This window comes from Lutjanus erythropterus, chromosome 8 (assembly GCF_056507025.1).
Source record: "Lutjanus erythropterus isolate fLutEry1 chromosome 8, fLutEry1.hap2, whole genome shotgun sequence".
Lineage (NCBI taxonomy): Eukaryota > Metazoa > Chordata > Actinopteri > Lutjaniformes > Lutjanidae > Lutjanus > Lutjanus erythropterus.
Genome location: NC_139324.1, coordinates 36,268,605 through 36,291,158, shown reverse-complemented (window position 1 = coordinate 36,291,158; position 22,554 = coordinate 36,268,605). Strand labels below are relative to the sequence as shown.

General features: G+C 38.5%; 1 protein-coding gene across 1 annotated transcript in view; it reads left to right on the top strand.

The window, feature by feature from the left end:
• Positions 1-22,554, top strand: part of thsd7ba (thrombospondin, type I, domain containing 7Ba) — a 323,272-nt gene that overhangs the window by 188,839 nt on the left and 111,879 nt on the right. Inside the window, exons 10-11 of the mRNA XM_084725418.1 lie at positions 11,668-11,859; positions 17,576-17,807. Coding sequence (XP_084581544.1) covers positions 11,668-11,859; positions 17,576-17,807 — 424 coding nt within the window. The remainder of the gene's footprint in view (positions 1-11,667; positions 11,860-17,575; positions 17,808-22,554) is intronic.

Here is a 22,554-nt window from a genome sequence, read left to right as displayed (position 1 = left end):
AATAAATTTGAAAAATGCTGTGTTAGCCTAACCCACTGACTTTTTGCCTCAGGCATAGTAAAGTTGTTTTGACAGCTTCCACTCGCTGCACAGTGACCATTCACACCAGATCTCCTTAACTAACTACCAACCACAGGGCACGCTGACTCCAACATACTGCGTGAACCTGTGACTGACAGCTCACACGATGGATTTAACTCCTTATAGATGCATGCTGGGTGACCTTCCCAAACCTACAGACACTATGACATCTCAGAGCTAAACAACAATAACTGAGCAGCATGTTTACCACCAGCCTGAACTACGTCTGCTCCGCTGGCTAATAATATTTATTAAGGCAGCGATTAACTGCCTGCCTGACTGTCTCTAATGGTGAAATGACGAATACAGCAAAAACATTAATTAGTGACCCAGGCTAGTTCGTCAGAGGCCACTTTGATATTCATAGCGATTTTGTCCAATTTGCCTTGTTGCTTTTGCCCACCAGCGTACTCTTAAAAGCTGCCCGCAGAGTGTGGATGTGATTATTAACTTTTAAGCAAAGGCGAGGACTTCTAGTCTTTTTTCTATATCTACCTGAATAATAACAATGAAGAAGATTAATTGGCGGGTGGGCGAGCAGAATAGAAATCATGTTGAAATTGTATGCAGGAGGCAGTGATATTATATCTGAGTAAGAGCCCCAACTACAGATCCCTGTATTAATAATGCAAAAGGACCCCTAGGGCAGCCATCTATTTGCAGAGCCCCCCCCCCCAACATGGAGTCTCTCTCTCTCTCTCTCTCTCTCTCTCTCTCTCTCTCTCTCTCTCTCTCTCTCTCTCTCACTCTCACTCACTCACTCACTCACACACACACACACACACACACACACACACACACACACACACACACACACATACATAGACACATTAGTGTGTGTGACTCTGGATTCATGTTATCATACCATTTTTCTTTAGGCAATGTTTCCAGGCAGGCAACGCTTTGTGAGTCTTTTGTTAGTTTTGTTTGCTTACATATTCATTAGTCCTTTGTGATTTACAAGCAGAACAATTGTTGAATAATTACTGATTTTGTAGTGTTTGCAAAGAGACAGCAAATACTTCTACCGTCGGCTATAATACATCTAAACAATTCTTAAAATGTGCCTCCAGCACAAAGAGGCCCACTGAATTTTACTTGATGCTGCATACTTCCATATTCTTCTGTGTATTTGTTTAATGTAAAATCTAAGGATGGAATTGCCTGGGTCCAGACCTCCGAATCCGCCCACTCCACTGAGTCAACTGATTCTCTGGTCTGAAATCATGACATGTAAAAGCATTTTTTTAGTAAAAAAAATAATGCTCAATGACCGCCACAGGTGGACTAAACACAGAGGAGTAATGGTGACCGCTGTCGATAAGCTAGAGGCTGCTATCAAGCCTGTTTTACAAGGATACAAGGTGGTTTATTTATCAGTAAATGAGATTTTGTTGTAGTTCTCTCTTTGATTCATTGATTGGATTAAACTAATTTCTAAGGTGAGATGCTGAGGATGAACTGAGCAGTCTCACAGTCTGAGGGAAGAAGCTGCTCTTCAGTCTGGTGGTACAGCAGCAGGTATTTCTGTTCATCCTGCCTGATGGCAGCAGGATGAACAAGCTGTGGTTGGGGTGGGTGTTGTCTTTTCGTATCCTTTGGGGTTTTGTACAGGCAACTCACCTCACCAGTATCACTGATGGTCTGCAGATGGGTATCAATAGGACTGTGACAATAATGACATCACCGCAATACTGCCTGCCACAGAGTGGAGTTCACTGCCGTCATTTTTATTTTGATTGGTTGACAGACTCAACCTAAGGCATCTTGGGATTGCCAGTGGGCGGCTAACAGCTTGCTAACAACAATAACAACTATTTTCAAGATGGAAAAATGGATAAACGACTACAGAGGACAGTGGGTGTTGGATTTATCATTACAGATTTATTTTACCATGTCTCCAAAAGAGACACTGCAGTTAAAGGTTGGATTACAAAACTTCTGGAAGGGATATGATTGCACCAAGATTTTGCTGCAAAGTTTAAGTTTCTGCTCTGCTATGAGCAGCACGGTCACACATCTGCCTCTCTCTCTACCTCATGGCACGCTGCACCCACTTACATACTGCCCTATTCATTAAAGCAGCTGCACCATACTTATGACAGTAGGTGCTGATAAAGTTTGATCAAGCACAATTGTTAAGGGAGTCATGGAAATATGTGGCTTTGTCACCACAGTCAGAAAAAATCCATACCACAGTCCTAGGTAGCAATGATGTTCTGGGCAGTTTTAATGACCCACTGTGGAGTTTTTGTGTCCATCCCATGATGTCGGTTTGTGGTCTTCTTTACCAGTGTGTGATGTCCATGACAGGTCCTCTGTGCTGTTGATTCCCAGGTCTTCACTTCCTGTCTCCAAAAATCAAAAATCAGCTCCTTGGTTTTGCTGATGTTGAGTAGGAGGTTGTTTTCTGTGCACGACTTTGCAAGACTGATTTCCTCACTTCATGAAGTCTCATGGTTGTTTGAAATCCAGCTGGATCGGCAATAGAGTTTTTGCAGTGTTTGGGCTACAGTCATGGGGGGACAGCGTGACCAGGAGGGGGCTGAGCTCAAAGCCCTGGGGGACTCCGGTGTTGAGTTTTAGATTGACTAAAGAAGAGGTGTGTCTAGTTAAGCTTGGGTTGTAGCATGATAATTACTGAAAGGCTTTGTGTTGTGTTTTCTGCTACAGAAAAGAAATAAAAAGTCCCTGTTTATGTAATGTGTTTATGCAGCAGCAGAGCTAGCTAATTAGCAGCTATGACTTAACTTCATGGCAACTGCCACCAAAACAAAACTTGATCAATCATCTGATTACATTTTTTACTCTACCTGCAACTTCCAGCTTTAGGCTGTTTTAATTGTCTTTAGCATGACCCGTTGCTTCTAAGTAGCTAACATCAGCTTTTCACAGTGTGGACCAACTCTGCTGTAGACAGAAGTCTAGTCTGAAGTCTGAAGACACCATGGTAACAATACAGGGACTTCTTTTTTCTTCTGTGTGGCAGCAAAAACAACACACAGCTTATGTAGACGGTTATGGCTTACAACTAAAGTAACATAACCATCCCTCACTGTCTCAGAAAACCAAAGACTGTAGGGGCAAAAACAAAGTATGTCGGCAAAACAACGCACCAATGTCGATTTAAAATGACCTTGGTCTCTTGTAATTGTTACAAGAGGGAAAATCAAATCCCTCCTCCCTCAGGGAAACTGGTTAGAGTGGAGACAATGTCAGACTGAATATGGAAATGGTCTGTAATGAGTTTACAGGCTAAGGTTATAATTGTAAATGTGTCGAAATTATAAGGTTTTACTTGCACATAGAGTCTGTTTGTGCTCTGAGATTCAGCCACACCAGTTTGTACACTATATCATGCCATAAAAAAGGAAGTAGCCAATAGATTATCAGGTTTTAAGCAGTCAGATGGTATTATCAGCTACCCATAAGTTTAGTGGTGGTTCTGCATCATGACTACATGATACCTCAGAGACAAGAGTGAGCTTGTGAGATTTTGTCCGGCTTCTGTTCTCCTTCTTGTAGCGGATTTTGCTGAAAGTATAAAACTTTATATAACAGTATGTCGGTAATGACTCACCATGTGTTCCCAAGTCGGTGAAAGAGAACTCTTTTATAAAGTGTGACTTATAATTAGCAATCACAGGTACAGTTTGAATTAAAAAGCAATACTTACGTGTAAATCTAATTCACTGCTCATGTGGGGAACAGTGGGTGGAAGATTTCATAGCTTGTCAGAGTGAATTGTTATCTGAAGTATTGTAGAGATGATGTACTGTGGTGTACGGCATAAGATGAAAAGCACAAATTTGCACGGCATTGGATATGCCATCGTCCAATTACTGAAATGTCAGTGTTAAGTTTTTATTTTCTTTGTTTGTTATGTTTTTGTTTTATGAAATGTTGGCTTGTCTTTTGGAAAGGTCATTTTGCTCAGATTCGTTTTAGGTTTTGTAATTTTATTGAAATCCCTGTTCTTTGGTCATGGATTTTATGAAATGTTATTGTTTTGTTTTGTTTGTTTGTTTTATTCAATAGCGCTGGGCTTTGCACCTCAGGGCTACAATACAGTGTTTTTGAATGGCATTGATTCGACAGTTTGAATAAATAATCCAAATAAGACAAACAACAGAAAATGCAAACCTCACAAACTCAAAGTAACAGGTCTATGTTGTATAAGGAAAACGTGGGCTCTGCCTCAGCCTCACACTGAAATTTTACAGTTAAAAATGCTACGTATTTTTTTGCCATTGACCCATTATATATGTTAATGTCAGGGACCCCAAGTCATGTTTGAATGATTTTTAATTACCAAAGTTCTGATCAGTGAGAATTAGCTGTGGTTTTAAATATTAAACGCTATTTACAAACAATGAGTTAGGCAAATTAAATAAATTAAAATATGTGATAGTAAAAATCAATGTATATGAAGGAATAGAAATCCCTGTTTATGTGTAATGCAGTGATGTAGTTATCACAAAAGTAAACAGACTCTTTTTCTGCCTCAGGGAGTCATGTCAAATATTACCTTTATGGTTGAGTTCATCCTTGTTGCCATGGACACAGAAATAGGAAAGCTCCACAGACGCTGTGAAAATTAAATTATTAAACCTTTTTCAGCTCATTTTTGGTTCTTCTTAAAAGTCTAAAAGATATGGGGGTGATAATTATAAAATATTATTTATCCAAGTATAGGTAGTGGCGGTTACTTTACTTCCTTTTTAGGCAGAGATGTTTGTGGAGAGCTGTCCAACATCCTGCACAGCCACAATGTGTAAATGCAAGTTTTCCAAGGATGGGCTTGACAATCAAGCAAAAAATGTTAGGCCTGGTTGGTGGAAATTGGAAAAGTCTGGAATTTTGAAATGGAAAATGTGTTGGAACCCTGCAAACAGGGATTTAGTGTAATCAACTAATCTCTTCTTAATAACATACAAGTGTTTTTTTTTGTATTTTATAGTATTTATTTTCAGAACACTTTAGAAATTCTAAACATGAGTTGTTCTAACTTTTGACTTGAAATGATGAGTTGAGTTGATACTATACAGAGTTCAATCAACTCATTAAATTAAGAAACATGTTCTGCATATTAGCAGCATATTGCATCATTTGAGGGTTTAAACTTTCCTGAGAACCTTCTTTTTTATAGTTTTGAAGAAAAAGAAATATGGAAACTTTCTGTGTTTCCAATATGTTTTAAGATATTGCTTGTTTTCATAAAAATAAAAAATTCACTGCAGACCATGATGAAGGTTAGTATTGAATTTAATCCCCTTAAACCTTTCATTAATAAATAATTGGATTCACTGGGAGCAGTTTCACATATTGAAGAAAGTTAACTCCAGCAGGAGAAGCTTCAGCTAAAATTATCTGAGTGAAATGAAGAACTGACTTCTCAAACTGTAAAAAAACAAAAAAACAAAAAAAAACAAAAACGTACCGTTAAAGGAAATCAAAATTTGTTTGTAATGTTGGTCAGTTTGACTAAAACAATGTTGGTTTGACTAAATATCTGCAGCTTATTGAATATGTTTTCAAGTTCAACTGAAATAATGTCAGGTTTATTTGATAAGAAAAGTTTTGTTTCTTTTGAATAATTTCAACCTCAACTTTTCAAATTTAGTCAACTTTTTTAGTCAAAAAAATTTAACGCAGCTCGGACACCAATTTTTTGAAAGTGTAGTGCTGTTTATCAATCTAGATTTTTTCGGTGCAAGTTACAGAGTTTTAGGATATCGGCCGTAGAAATGTCTGCCTTTTCACCAGTATAGCGGGACTAAATGACACTCAGCTTGTGGTGCTCAAAGAGCCAAAAAAATACATTTGAAAAATTCAAAACCAGTATCTCTTTGCAAAAATCATGACTTGATTACTTATTCTAGTAGATTCTGCATTAGAAAGTAGTTCCCTCATGAAACTGCTCACAACAAGGTCTGTGGATTGTCTTGAGTAACTGGGTCATGATTTCTGGAATGAGACACTAGTTTTGAATTTTTCAAATGTATTTTTGGTGCTTTGAACAACACAAACCAAGTACAATTTAGTCCTGTTATATTTGAGAGAAGGCAGACATCTCTTCGGCTGATATCTCCAAAACTCTGCAACTCACACCAAAACAATTTAGATGGATAAACAGCACAAGAAGCCGAGAGAAAAAAAATGTTTTGACTTTGGGGTGAGCTGTCCATGTAAGTTTAAGTAAATAATTTATTTTTACTGCGTGGTATTCTCCAGTCACTCCTGTCAAACTATTGTAAGTAATAAATGTTTCCTCAACTTTAAATAAAACTATAAAACTTTCTACTTTGCAGTTCCCATTTAAAGTTTTTAAACATTGTCTTGCTGTATCTCATTGTCCATTTTTACATCCCAAGTGCAAAATAGGTCTCTTATCTCCAAAACATTTACACAGAAACTGTATAGATGGTGGGGATACAGCACTCAGCGTCTGTCCTTCTGAATGTGGGTCATACAGGTTGATTCACAGAATCTATGGTGCATACCTCGTTTCCTTTTATGCCCACTTTGTATAAAACACGGCCGGCTGAAATAATTACCTGGATGGGAGCCATGGTGAACCAAGACAATATATTTCCTACGATTTAAAATCACCCTGCCAGTTCAAAACAATTATGTAAAGCATAAGCACTCACAATTCCTGTTCAAGTGCTGCAGCCTCCAGATCTTTGCTCAGTTGGTGTATGTGGAGATATATAATTATAAAAATTATTCCTGGTTGCCCAGAAGTAATTTACTCCTTTTCAGAGTTTTAAATGTAATTTTACTGCATTTTATAAAACTAACTTCATCACCAACAGTGTAATTCCTTACTGTTTCCCTTTCCCTCAGACCAAGATCCCTATCTTACGCTGATCTAAAGCGCGAGTGGAGAACGCGCAAGGTGCAGTGGATTTAGTTTATTCAAATCCAAATCTACCTTTGCCGTCTTGTGTCAGGGGCACAGGGGTATCCTGCCCTGTCCCACCTCTTGCACCACCAGCGCACAGAAACAATTTTCAGACAGAAAATCAGATCTCCTGGTTCAAAAAGTGATAGCACAAGAGTGCGCAGCATAAAGAGAGCAGGAAGTCTATAAACAGCATCATGTATAAAGTGTTTTACATGAACGCCTGCAAAAAGCAGTACAATAAATGAACAGTAAATGCCATGCAGATATGAAACTGGTTATGCTTTACACTGAAACACCCTGAAATTGTGTAGTATTTTATCATTCATTATTATCATCATCATATTATGTTGCTCCGCTGGCTGAGGAGTGAGGAGTCTGAGAGAGAGATGTTATGGTCGAGAGGAGAGGCGAATGAACCGATCCGGGCTGGCCGCAAAGCTGCCATCTCAATCTCGCTCAGATGGCCCACCTGAGGAGCAGTTATGCGGCTGTCTGTGCTTCTTCGTCTTCTCCTTGTCCTCTTCCTCTTCCTCCTCATCCTCATCTCCTCCTCCCACCCTCATTCCTCTGTCCTGCTAACACTGCTGTGGGTGTTGGAGACAAAATCAGAAATTGTTTCTGAAGTTTGAAGTGTGCAAAATTACACATGGGTATATCCCACCAGCTCTGACAGAAGCATACAGACCTTTTTCTCTCTGGGTCGGGCCGGTCTCATGCATTCAGATTTAATGTCTTGTACATTTTATTATTATAGATCATAATTGTGTAAACTTGTTTTTCTGTATCCCAATAAACATGCAGACAGAAACACTCCAGCTGCTCCAGCTGTCATGCTGACTGATCTGTTAAAGATGATCTGACAGCTGTGATTCCGTCCTGTGCGCACTTTGGAGGTCTGTTGAGATTTACTGGGCTTTATAATTATAATAATAATTTCTGGTTCCTTATTAGTGAGAATAATTTTACACACACTCACACACATACACACAGACGCACAATGAAAGATGATGATTATGGAGATGTGTGTGCGCTCCTCAACGAGAGGGCGAGACCTTCTCGCCTTGGCCAAACGCGCTGGTTGCTGTCTTTTGCATTCAGACCTGATTTTGCACATCGACCAGGTTTTAGCCGGACTAAGGCGCAAGTGGTTTTTACTCCAATGCACTGAGCACAAGGTAGCAAACGCACCAGGCCACGCCTTTGTTTTGCCTTCATTTTTAGACCTCCTGCCCATGGCTGCACAAACCACACACATTGCTATCTTGTAGATGTGGCAAAAATGGCACATGCGCCACCAGTGGGCAGCTTTGCACCGGGTGTCAGACAGGGCCCACACTGTCAATCAAAGGTGGGACCAAGTCATTGTATTTCATGTCACAAGTGCAGACCTTCTCCCTCTTTTTCACTACATTGAAAGCCCCCGTGTGTGTCTTTGAGCTGCTAATGGGTACCGTGTGTGCCTCTATGAGTTTCTGAAGGTAAGTGAAAAAGGGTTGGTATTTGACAAGTTGCGAATAAAGAACAGACTGTTTTTTCCAGCTGGCACTCAGAAACAGAACGTTGCTTGGTTGGTCGAGTGGGTGGGTGAACATGTGGTTGGGGTTGGTGGGTAAATTGATTGGTTGTTTGATGGTTTCAGTGGATGGGTGGACGGGTGGAAGGGCTGGTTGGTTGGTTTTTTGGTGGGCTGGCTGGTTGATAGGGTGGCTGGAAGAGTGTTCAGGTGGATGCATTGGTTGGCTAGTTAGTTGGCTGGTTTGGTTTGTTGGGTCAGTTCTCTCCTTGAGCTTGAGGTATCAAGTATTTTTAAGTCGAGAGGCTCAAGTCCAAGTGACGTCACCAGTCATTGGTCAAATGCTAAGTTGCAAGTCTTTTTTTGATTTTGTCTAAAGTCGTCAAACTTGTGACTCAGGTCCGAGTTGAGTCCAATTAATGTGACCTGTCCACACTTTTGCTGTCAATACAGAGACTATATGTTGCATGAAATGCTTGAAAATAGTTTGTTTGTGAACTTCAACTGTAGAGCTCCTGTGCTCATGTCCAGTATGTTCATTAATAATGCAGCAGACTGTAGCAGCTTAACGTTGTCTGCTGTATGCACTCTGATGGCTGGAGATTTCTGATGCTTTAACTTTATGGGCAAAAGGTTTTCAGCTTCCCCAGGGGAGTCTTTCACATCTATCTGATGAGGCGATACCTACGTTTGCTCTCTCCACTGTCACCCTCTGCATCAAGGGTATTCACTTGGAGAGAGAAACAAAAGACAAATTGATGACAAATCTGCCCTGGGGTTGTTATTGTTAAACCATATTCCATGATGTAGTGGCAGAGTTCAACCAAGTTAATGATACGGCTGTGTGTGAGCCTATATCCAAAAACAATGCTTCAGCTGCTGCTGGCATTGTTTTGACATGAGGATGGCATCCCTGTTTCTGAAATTGATCTCTCTCTCTGTGTCTCCTGGACAGGAGACCTCAGAGAAAACTGTGGCACTGTGCTAACTCTGAGCCAAGTCTGAAAATACAGAGGATGGTGTTTTACTAAGGGTATTATTCACTCATCAACATTCATGTGAGAATGTTTTTCTGTAATTTTAGTGTTTAATCACACAATAAGAGAGTCATTATCATGGAAGTACAGTAGAAAGAAAAAAGGCTCTGTCTTTGCCTTTGCTGTTTCAGTCCTGACAGAAAAGTTAACTGGGAGCTCTGATTAATATTTCATAACATGACTGCAAGATGAAGGCTGAAGGATAGCTTTTAAAACTAGCTCAGAATACCAATGGGATAGGCTTACCATTTTTTTTTTTAGATTTAAATGAAATTCTATTTGTGTTTGACATAATTTCTTCAACACTTTAGAAGGGTGTCTGCTCCAGATTGGTCTGACTTTTTTTTATTTAGGAGGAAATTTGTTTTCCCCAAAGGATCAAAATTGTCTTGCAATTGGCAAACTTTGTCAATATAGAAGAAACAGTTTTTTAGGATAATAAAAACTCCTCATCTGCTACAAAAAATTAAACCTGCTACTATTATCAGCCACACAGGCATTCTTATTCATCTGCTTTATCATGTTTTCATATTAAGATTATAATTATGTTTACATCTGGCATTAAAGGGCTCCTTTATTTCTTTTTTTTTATCCTGTACCCTTTTTTCCGATAATGTTTTCCTGTTTGTGTCCACCGTTCAGAGGCTTGACTGAAGACAAACATGTGACAGTTAAATATGCAACCTCAAGCAGGTATAAACTCTGCCATGCTGGGCTGATGCACATGTGAATGAAAAGAGAGCGAAACAGTCGTGACAAGCCTTCATTGCTTCTGCCATGCCATGTCATGTTTTCATCAGTGCAATACATAGATAATGTTTGCAACTTCCTTTCGATGCTATCAAGATAATAAATAAGAATATCAAAAGTAGAATAAAACATTGTAAACAACAGGATAAAACAGTAATAAGCAGTGGAATAAAACAGCCTAAGAATAATAAAAATAGATAAAGTAAGATAGTAACGAAGGTACAAACATATTCCCTCTGCTATTCTTAGTGTCTGATGACATTATGGAAAAGATCGCTTCAGAGAAAGACTTTTATTTAAAAAGTAAGATATGTTTTGTATAACCAGAAACAGCTGTTGCTTTCGCCAAATTGACCCATTGACAGAAACAAAATAAAACTCTTAGACCATGTAAGAGTTGTTGAAAAGAGGACAGTTATTTTGTTTCTGTTGAATTTTAATGAAGATGACAGTGATAAAATTGTTGTTTCTGTAAAGGGTGGGTTTGGCAAGAGCAATAAGACATCTTTTTCTGGTTAAACAAAATATATTTTACTCTACTTCTACAGCAAATGTTCCCATAACGTTAGAATAACACCCCTTCAATAGAATAACAATCTGCGCCTGTCTGTGACAAAACAAGCTGAAATGGACGTAGTTTGACGGCGCGCAATTGCCCAAAAGGATTGCATTGCAGCGCTTTTCACTGGCTGATGGTTGCATTGATCTCACTCAATACTGGACCAAATTGTCGTCCACTTTAGTCACTTAAACACAACAACATGGAAAATTGGATCCAGGTGCAAAAATACCGGAGTTGCTCTTTAACATGCGTCAGCAGTGAGATCCCACCATGATCTATGTCCATGTCAGAACTGGGCACCTCATCAGGACCACATCCCTCTCTACCCTTGAAGGAAAATGCAGGCATCACAGAAAATAGTAAACAACCGAAACACTAGACGACTGAGACAAGCACAGCATGTCAAAGTAGCTGACCATGTATTTCTGGTATGAGAAATGTCTTTCGGTGTGATCGGAATGAAAACCAGCTCGCTGATGGAGATAGTTTCTGTGTTTGGATCATAATCCATCTACATCTACGTGTGTATTTTTATGTGTGCACGAACAAACTGTACATTTTAATCTGATCCAAACGCAAAGATTTCTCTCTCCTTCTCATATACACTTGGGATTTCATGCATCCTTCACCTGGATTGGGATTTGACGTTAGCCCCAATGTGTGTTTGATTTACACAAGGTTGTATCACTATCTTATTGCTGTCTGCTCAGGTTAAGATACATGAAGTGTAAAGGACTCCATCTTGATTCATTTTAAACCCTTAAAGCTGATGTCTCCATTTCAGTCGTATCTTATCTCAACTTGCCTCTCTCAGGGGAAGACGCGCCCGCCGCCCACTGCGAAAGCGACCCTCCCCCCACAGAGGTGGCCTGTGAGGTTGCCTGTTCTGCAGACTGTGTGGTCGGCTCCTGGTCGTCCTGGTCGCCCTGCTCACACAGCTGTGCCACCAAGAACGCGGAGGGCCGACAGAGCCGCACTCGCACAGTGTTGGCCCTACCAGGGAAAGGTAATGCAGTGTTCGCTCTGCCTTCTTTGGCTCGTCACCCTGTGTTAATGTATTTTTATTTTATTTGCTGTGCTGTTTTTATGCCGACCTTCCCAGAAAATAAAATGTCTCAACTGGGGTTTTATTTTTCTATTTAGCTTTTTATAGGTAATACTGCTTTGAACACACACTTAGATCAAAATTCTGTTTTACAGCTTTTAATTTTGTCAAGTATAGCAAACCAATTACTGTAAATACTAAGAGCGGACATTTCGAAGTTTTGCAGCCACACTTACAGTTTACCTTTACAGTACACTTGTTTTTTGACATCATCATTTTAATTTTTCAACCTAAAGTGATTTATACATTCTCCAACTGTAAAACTGTGTAGTCTAATACAGAATAATAAATAAAAGTTTTAATATTTCATCAACTAAAATGTGCATCATAGCCTAAATCAGTGAATCCCAACCTTTTTTCCGAGGAGCCCCCGCTTAGTCGTATCTAAGGAAAACTGAACCCCCCCCAGCCCAAAGACACGCTCACATATGTACATAAGAAGTTAATGATTAATCATTAATCGATGAATTGCCAAATAAGAATTCAACCAATTAAACATGTATTAATTGATAATTAATCAGTAGTCTAGAAATGGTATTAACTTTGCCTCATTTGACATTGTTTTGTCTGTCGGAGACATTCAGTGGATAACAAAACTTAAAATTAAACTTTAATAAGAAGTTAACTAAAAAATTTAAATAAGTAAAAGAGAGTGAAAAAAACAAGAAAGAAATGAGACAAAAAAGAGAAGAAATGTGTGTTTTGTATCTTATCAGTTATTGATGATTAAGATTAGGAAAATGCACAAAATTAGGAAGCAAAGTCTTACTTAAAGACAAGTCACACATTTTGAAATATGAAACTTCTCTAGTTTGACACCCATCTGTGGAATTCTACAACAAAACACAATTTTGGTTGATAATAGTACAATAACATCTGTTTTAATGTGATAAAGAGGAGAAATAATAATTTTATCACAGCTGTAAGTTGCTGAAAAAGATTGAAAATGCTTGAAAAGTGTTTGACTTTGGAAAAAGTGTCTGAACCCTGAAACTGTGATTTTTGTTGATGTGCAAATCTGATTTTGAGAACCTCAGAGCAGAAAAAGTCTTGGGGACCACCTGTGATTCAAGGTGTGCCTGGACCCCAGGTTGGGAACCAATGGCCTACATCTACAGCTTGGTGCATTTCTTAATAGAGAGAATAGTTAATTTGATAGTTGTGCCTACAGGCAGATTATTTTTCTATTTTTTGGTAAAAATTGCTCCTTTGATAGGAAAGTTTGCAGATCAATTCCTGCTTCTTTGATCAGATCACTTAACATACATTATTTTAATATACACATGACATAACAAGCTGTACTTTTTATCTTTATTAGACAGTATTAGACCCTTTATTATACCCTTATTATACTTCATTAGAGAGTAATTAAGGACACATTAAAACAGAACTGTACTGTAAACTAAAGTGAAATCACATATCTGCTACTCAAGACACAGCAGCTGGTCCCATACAATTGGCAGATTTGCAAAAACTGATGCCAACTTCTTTGATTAAATCACATTATCTGCTTACAGTATTACAGTAAATCTGTGCAGTCACCTAAAGACAAATAAAAGTACTCCTCAGCCTCTGTAATGTTGGCTTTTACCTGGTAGATCTGGTTCACATATTGTCTTTAACAAGGGAAAAAGCAGATATGTGCTTTCACTTTGGTTTACAGTGCAGTTCTGTTGTAATGTGACCTAAATTACCCTCTAAAAAAGTCTAATCAACAAGAGTTTAGTTTATATTACAGTTCTATTGTAACTGTGACTGTAACTGTAACTAATTACTTTAATAAAGTCTAATAAAGGGTCTAATACTGTCAAATAAAGAACATATTGTCAGTTTTTATCTAATTACATACAAAATTACTTGTTACTTGCTAGTGTAACTTTAGTTGTATAGTGTCTATGTTGTGTTTGTTTAATGTCTAAGCCAGAAAAAAATATTTCTCATCTTGTCTAATTTAACAAAAAGTGCAGCTCGTTACATCTAATTACTGTCATGTCAAATAAAGCGTGCACAGGGTTTGAATACAAACATATTCCCTGAAGACTGCAAGAGGTTAGGGAGGAATGAAATAATTTAAACTATTCAGTAACTCACTACCAAGTGTGATTTTAAAAGGTACATATTTCATATATACAGCACAGTAATATTGTTACTGGATGCCAAAAGAGAGTGTGGGAAAACCGGATGGATGATTTCTGAAAAACACTGAAAACAAATTTACTTACAAAAACCTCTGCGATGAGAAAACAAATTGCACCGTGGTGTTTCTTCAAAATGTAGAACTTAAAAATCTGCAGGATGTATTATATTGTCACGTCGAATCATAACTATGAATCCCATGGACCAACTCAAAGCTCAGCTCGGCGAATAAAAAAAAAAAAAAAAAAAAAAAGATTGATCGAGCCAACGTCTATATCAGAACACTTTCTCCAACGCTGCGGCTGTTACTTCTGTGGATTTCTGACGGAGGCTTATTTAGACATTTTTCATTTCAAAAACATTTGAGGTTTGAGTTGAACATCCATTATCGAGGGCTCTTTCTCTGGCCAGGATTTTTCTGCAAGTGTGTTTTTAAGTCAGACAGCAGAGCCTTGGCAGCCAGTTACTACCCATTAATCCCTGTAACCAAACACATATCTGCAATAACAGCTGATGAAAGAATCTCACAGCTTAAGTCAGGTTCCAAACTGTGTTGTTTATTACCATGTTGCTGGATATCTGCTTTTTGGCAGAGGTGCTGTGAGTGTGTGTGTGTGTGTGTGTGTGTGTGTGCGTGCGTCTGCTGTATTTGTGTTCATATGCCTGCTTGTTTGTGAGACTGTGTGTGACAGTATAGAGGAGCTGGAGAATGCAAAACAGGCTGGAAGGTGCAGGTGTTTATTCGGTCGTGGTTCAGTGACAAACTCATTCCAGCCCTTCTGTGAGTCACAGTTCACTTTAGGGCTCTTACCAATTCTCCAGATGACACCTATGGACCTGCTTTATGCGAACTGTCCCTTGTTTTACCTCAATTTAGACTGAACAGACGCTGCACTGACCGATGTAGTCATGGTGCACATTATGTGACAATGGCCCCCGGTGAAAAGACGTTCAGAACTGGTTTAAAAGTTTTTTCACTTACCATTTAAGGACGTTGGTTGAATGTGCACATTTACACCATATTTGACCGTGATTTTTCATCCTCTACAATATGCAAATAACAGCCTATCATCACTTGGGAGCCTGAGGAACCACGTCCAAATTTCTTAGCTGAAAGCCAGAAAAAACTAGAAGCGTGCACTCAGCAGAATGCAGATCTCTGCCAGGAAGCCCCAAAAGAATATTCAGATGTAATAACCAACATTTTGGTTTGTAACTGTAAAATAATTACAGATTTTTTTGTTCAGTAACTGCAGCAGATTGCCATTACATGTATCAGGGTGTCACAATTTGAGTTCTAAATTGAAAATGGATCCAAACCAAAGCATCAGGATCAGATTCTTCCAGTATTTTTTTTTTTCTCCACCCCCGCCTCCTTGCATGTCTGGAGGGAATAAAAACATCAACTTCAAGGAGGATACAGCATAGCTTTACCTGTAGCCTGCAGCTGCACGTTTCGCTGATGGAGTCAGAGATGTATCCATTCGTTTGATTGATCTTTGCTCCAAACCCTCACTGCAGCGTTTCCAATGGTAACACCTACACGCTCGTCTTTTTAAAAAAAGAATCTGAAAATGTAAATGACAGCTGTCAGCTTAAAACCAAAGATCTGCTGAGCTCGGCTGTCAGTGCTGGAAAAATGTTTAAATAGTTAAACGAAAAATCAAATAGAATGGTGACCTTAAAAGTGAAGTCAAGTTGAAAATCGTGTCACCCCTAAACGTTTCTTTTGTAATTCAATTACAAAATTGTAACTAGTTACTCCTCAGCACTGCTTGTAGGTAAACCTTGTTTAAGCCTAGCAGTTGTTGCGCCCCTACCAGTAAAAAGGAGTTAGCAGTTGGTATTTTTAGTTGTATGTAGGTTTTATTTTTCAAGGTTTCACAATCATAAGAGGTCCCTGAATATAAATGTGGACAGAAAATAAGCCTATTAGGAGAAGTACGCAAGATTAGTTGCAGATAAGCTCTAGCCCTGTTAGTCACTCAGACACAGACTCTCACATGGATGAAAGTTCTGTGTTTAACGTGGTTTTCCACCACATCTGTGAAAGCTTTCTGGCAGAAAGGCTGTTGCATATATGTGTCCTGGTGCATAAACCTTCAAGGTAGTAACCAGTAACCCAAGTACCGTGCATGCATGTTAGACCACAGCAGTATTTTTAACTTCTTATTTTATATTAATGTACGGAATTCGCATCATGATGTCCTGGAAGCTTCTTGTGTGCAGCATACAGCCTATAGGACTCCATATTTATGACATTTTACATGAAATATTAAACCTACCCATGAAATATGACTTTGAAGAGACACCATCACACTAATCAGTATTGTCTGTCTTTCAACCTATAACTGAACAAATGATCAAAATGATTGAACAAATTTGTGTTTTGTGACATGTTTATATCATAACTCCATTACAGCAGGATGCAGAAATGGCATATAACTCAATTTCCAACTAGATATCAACACTGAGGTTGGTTCTCGCTGGGTTGTTAAATCTCAGCACGCCCTTTAATGTGTGCAAGTGTTACACACATTTGTATTTGTATGTATATTTGATACAAACACAAAGTATGTTTACCTACGTGTGATTGTATTTATGTGCGTGTGTGGGTGTGCAAATATTTACACAATACATGAAGGCACAGATCTGAAATGACACGGTAGGACTAAACTAAAACCACATAGAGAAAAAAATACATTCAGGCTGTTAAAGTATCAAACTGAAAAATGACACAGTATGAAACACTAAAGGTTGCAATTACTTATTTCTACAGTGATAATAATGTGTGATAATGTGCTCGTTTATCACACATTTTGCACACTCTCTACATGCTTCTGTGAGCTTTTGCCTCACCATGGTTACATTCAACTGACAGCATCTGAAAATAGAGAGCGAAAAAGTCACACAATAGTAATAATGTTGGACTGTGATATTACGTTTTTTCTGTGGTACCCTACTGCACAGCCATACACACCATATTGGTGAATAAATAGAGGTTTTCGCAGATTTCATGCTTTCACTGTTGCGCTGTCATTGAGGTCAGATATAGAACTGTACTCCATGTGTCCAGATAATAAATAAACACTGTATATGACACCCAGGATACAGGGAGCAGGGACTGGAAAAGATTGTAATGGTGTAGCTGTTGGCAGTGTCTAAAATGGCCTGTAAATTCTATCACAGTGACCTTACTGTGACTTTTCATTTGTAATTCAAACTTCTACAAGTTGTAACTTGTAAAATGTCTGCTCAGCTAACCAGAACAAACATTTGTCTTGTTGCTAAGCAGCCAGCGGTCAATGATAATATTAGCATTTGACTTCTAGAAACTACTTTTATTTTAGATTTCGTGCAAATCATATGTAAACTGCATAATAATGCCGATGTATTGAACGAAGTATAGTATTAGCCAGCTTATGAATGCAGCAAAACTTTGTCTTTGACCTTGTGGTTCTTTTTCTGTGCTGGTGTTCAGAGGGGAAGGGGTGTCCAGCTGCTCCTGCCCTGGAGGAGTGGAGAGTCTGCAATGACCACCCCTGCATGGTGTTCTACTGGGAGGCCTCAGCCTGGGGGCCCTGTATTGAGGATTCATCCATGGATCTCAATGGGACCAGCTTCTGGAATGGGACCCCCACCTGCGCTGTGGGTGTTCAGATCCGCAAAGTCAGCTGCATAAAGATGAATGTTGGACCTGTCATAAGTAAAAGGTACGCTCTTTGAACAAGCACCTCTGAAGCGTCTTAATCCATACTGTTTATATTCCAAAGTTGAATGCAATGTACTCCAACTCTATAATATCATAACTCACAACTGGGATTTTTTGCGCACTTATGCATTTCTATAAACATTAAGACTTTGGTAACAAAAGGGGTGTACATAAGACTGATATGACACTGTAATAACATTATCATGACCTCTGTCATGAACACGAAGGAATCTAATGACTATTTGGCATTAATAAAGCTGATAATGTCATCCTTATGGCAACTTCTGGCCTTCACTGAATGTACTCATATTTTTTGTGAACTGAACAAATCATTTTGCAGCTAATGAACGTGAACACGAGTCGTTCAGCTCTCAGAGAGATGACAGTGCTCACATCGTCAGCTAATTAAAACAAAGCGTGATCACAACAAAGAAAGAGAGTGCGCAAATATGGACAGAAGTGTTGACATGATATTAAAACTTACTTTGATCACACAAGCCTCATGTTTGTCTGTTATTCTGTGGTGTATCAGTGAAGTGTATGAACTACACTGCAGGCTGGAGTCTGTTAGCAGTGAGAAACAGATCGGTGTTATTAACTCGTTTCCAAACATCTGTAGGCATGAAAGCCCATTTCCACCAAATGATAGAAACAAGAACGTCCTGTAAGACATTAAAATTAGAAACTTTGTTGTAATGTCTTGTAATTTCACAATAATGGTTCGATATTTCAAAATTTTATAACACTATATCTCAAACTAATTTGAATCTTCATATTAAGTCAGTGTTTAGAGGTGCTGTTATTTTCAGAATGTATCTCATTATTTTGAGATAATACCTCAATATTTTAAGATGGGGTGACCAGGAGCAATATCAATACGACTGATATATTTTCACCAGTAAAGACAAGACTGTAATATGAAATCTCTTGTAAGAAGTCTCCATTGCCCCCCTTGAGGAGAATTGTTTCAGCTGTTTGGGGCAGTTAAAACACTGAAAAAATAAGATATATTGACCCACTGTATTTCAAATAAAAGCACTCTTCAGAGTAAGCCATAAAACATTACTGCTGTAGTATCTAATAATGTTACTTACATTTTCTGTCATTTTTTTTGTATGTGGTTCAAATTCTTTTATGAGGTATCATCAGCATTCAAAGTAAAACTGTATTTCTTTGCTTGCAGAAGTATGAACTAATTGTCTAAGATTTGAATTATTTGAATTGAGTTAAAAGCTATTTTACATTGACACAAAAATAAAACATGAGTATTGCCCACTACACTTTGAGCTAACTCTTCTTAATTGTGAACTTCCACAACAACAAGACAACAATGTCTTTGTCATGACAACTAACCAAGACAACATAATGCACCATAAATATACTTCAGCAGGACCAACTATAAGTATTTAGCGACATATGTTTAATGCAGTCATATGTGGTTGGTTTGTGTTGGTTTGGTGTCATGAATTATTCCTTGGTCTCAACCACAGTGGGACATTTTGGACTTGTCATAAAGATGTCATTGAGTTTTATTATATTGTTAAATGATTTCATAACTCTGTCGTGAATATTTCCCTTGACCTCAACTAAGCTGCTGCTATTTTGGACTTGTCATAAAGATGCCATTAAATTTTAGCACACTGTCTAATGATTTTATAACAGTGTCATTAATGATTCCCTTGACCAGGAACATTTCATTAAGATGTCATTAAATGTTATAAGGCCACGTTTACAACATGGGATATAGTACAGAGGTAATTTAAGGAGTTTTCTGATAAAGCTAAAGTAACCGTGAACTATTGCTAGCTGTAACATTAGCTGCTGTTAGCTTGTTAGCTCTGTTGCCTAACTAGCTGATTTAGCCCCGGGGTGCCGGAAGCCTAACCTGGCAAGAAAACCAGCTCAGTACTGTATTCCCTTTCGTCAAACGGGCCTTCGTCACCCACAGAGGCTGTGTATGGTCCCAGTTAAGTGAGAACTTCCTCATGAAACGGCTTCCCATCATGCAGCTAGCTGATTCTGGGACTTCTTGGGAACTTTAATATTCATGGTGTCATGTCATGGTTATGACAGTGTTATATCAGTCTCATGGACACCCTTTCAAAAACCAGTTACCAAGGTATTCATATTTGAGTTTTCTCTATGAAAAGCGAGATGTCTTTCAGGGAAACTCTGTGTTTAATGCGTTTTTCTGTGAGCATATTGTCACAGGGATGTTTTTCGGAGTCTGTTGGGAGGCAGATCAATAAGTTACCTCCTTCCTTTCTCCCATTTACCTTCAGATGGTGTTGAGTCGGAAGTGTTCACATGTTTGCCGCATTTCGGTAACAAGACTTTTGCAGGTCTACTTTTGTCATATGATAGATTTTTTTTTTTTTTATTGTCCTCAGAGGGGGTGTCAAACTTTGTGTCATCTCTTCACTTGAACACCAGACCTATGATGCACTGAACAGGTGTTTTTTAGAATAATATGTCCAAGTAATATCACATTTGGTCATAAAGAAAACAGCTGAATCAGTGTTTTATCTGTTCTGAACAAGAATTAAATGTCTAAAATATGCCAACTAAAGTATATAGTCTTGGATCATTCGTGTAATAACACTCTGACAGAATATTTTCTTCTTCTGTCCCTGTCTGACACTGCTGCTTTGCTAAGTTTTAGAATCCAGAAAATGTGTCTCGAGAGAGATGAATGGTAGAATTATGGGTGAGGGGAAAAAGAGCTTTGCACAATCTCAGGGAGGAGCTGAGAGCTGATCATGTTTCTTTTGCAGAAAAATCATTAAGTTAAGTTTCCAGAAGCATCTCGATGTATATAAACTGTGTATGCTTTTACTTACTGACAAATGACCCAGAGGATTTGATGCACTGTGAAATTATATCCCCAGAGTTTTGTGCATTGAGCTCTTCTTTTGTGCTTTCAGCCAATGTTTAGGGTTTTTTTTTTTTTAATGTGAACCTGAGATTGATTTTGCTTATGCTCCGCCATTATCTACTCCTCTTTCAGCAATACAATATCAAACACTGCTAAGGGCTTTTGTGCTGTCACTGTAATGATGTTATAGCCCACACCAGGAAGATAGATTTATAAATAATTCACAAAGTTGGCCCTTCTTTAGCTCGATATATTATTGACAGGGCCATAAAGTGGATTATGGAGAGGCTTTTTTCTTATGAACGTCCTATCTCCCACCACAGAGGCTTTAATGAAAGCTGTCATTTCTGCTCCACCAACAGATCTCGCCTGTACAGTATGCTGTGAATTCAATCACTCCTTTGCTATTCATATCTCGCCGCAGTGTTCATTTAATGGAACAGCACCTAACACATAGCCCTGCATGTTGCTATTCATCATAGGTGATTTTGACTATCAGAAACAAGTTTCTGGGCCTTTCTGCTGTCAACATGTGCTGTGCACGTGTCCACGTAGAGCAGCGAAGACTTTACATAATTTCTCAAGCCTTATATAAGACTGAACACAGATACACTACGGCCACACGTTTCCCCGACTGATGGGAGAGTTCAGATTCTGCTATTTCCATTACTTTAACCCCTGTTTATCTCTAAAAAAGTGTTTGAAATACAGGAATGTCCTTAATATTTCTAGATCGCTCCCATCTGAGGATCAGACGCTCTCTGAATATATTTGCTGTTGAGCTTCTTGAGAGGGGTCACTTCAGTCAGTAAACATCCAAGCACTTCATGCTCGGCAATAATCTCCATAGTGAGCAGTGGCTCAATAAAAGGTTAGTAGGTGTTTCTTGGTATTAGAACAGAGCCCTCAGGAAAACACTAGATTGATTTTTACTTTAATCTCTGCTTGTCACATATTGAAGATAATATATTCATTAACAGACTGCTGCAGTGAAAATAAGAATCTAGCTATTACAGTTGGGTACCAAATAATCTTTTTTTCATAATAACACCGTGTAATGACACTTGTAAATGATAATGTCAACACTCATTACACTTAAATCGTCCCCAGAAATACTGACAGTATTATTTCATATTCATTTTTTATTATTTGTTTCGCGTCATGCTGTTGTGATTAACTCTGTTCAGAGTAGACAAAGCACATCACAGGGCTGTACTCTGAAAGAAGCTCAACACAGTCAGGCTATCTTTGTGTGAAGTGGCTCGACAAAACCCTAAAACCCCAGGCAGAGGTAAGGGGTGTCGTGATGGTGGTTATCAGCTTTCTTTGTTAATCCAGGCGTTCATCTTCGGGCGCCGAGTGCGTTCACATAAAAAGGGCTGTTTGGGGCTCTTTTTCCATACAAAATGGACCAATCACGTGACAGCTAGTTCATTATAATGGAAAGCTATATATGGGAATCACTTTTAATTTGGGCCAAATCAGAATAAAATAAAAGGAATATTATCTGTGATACATAAGATAGACTATTTAATTTTCTGATCACCCCTCAGTGGGTACTGGGCTGTAATAACAAATAAATACTTATTCAAATATGAAACTCTGTAAGTATTAAAAGGTATAATATGTAACATTCCGTCATTGAACTGTCTAAAAATGCTACTCCTGTGTTGAGCTTTGTACTTAGATTATCCAGATGTTTCCAAAGAAACAGAAATACATAATTTTATTCAAGGTAACGATGCATTTCCTACTAGCAAACATGACTAAACATGAAGTGAATAAGACAGGGATTGCTTTTCATTAGCAATGATGGTTGTTTAACAACATAGACAACAACTCCCATGATCCCACGCTACTTCGGGGATCTTCT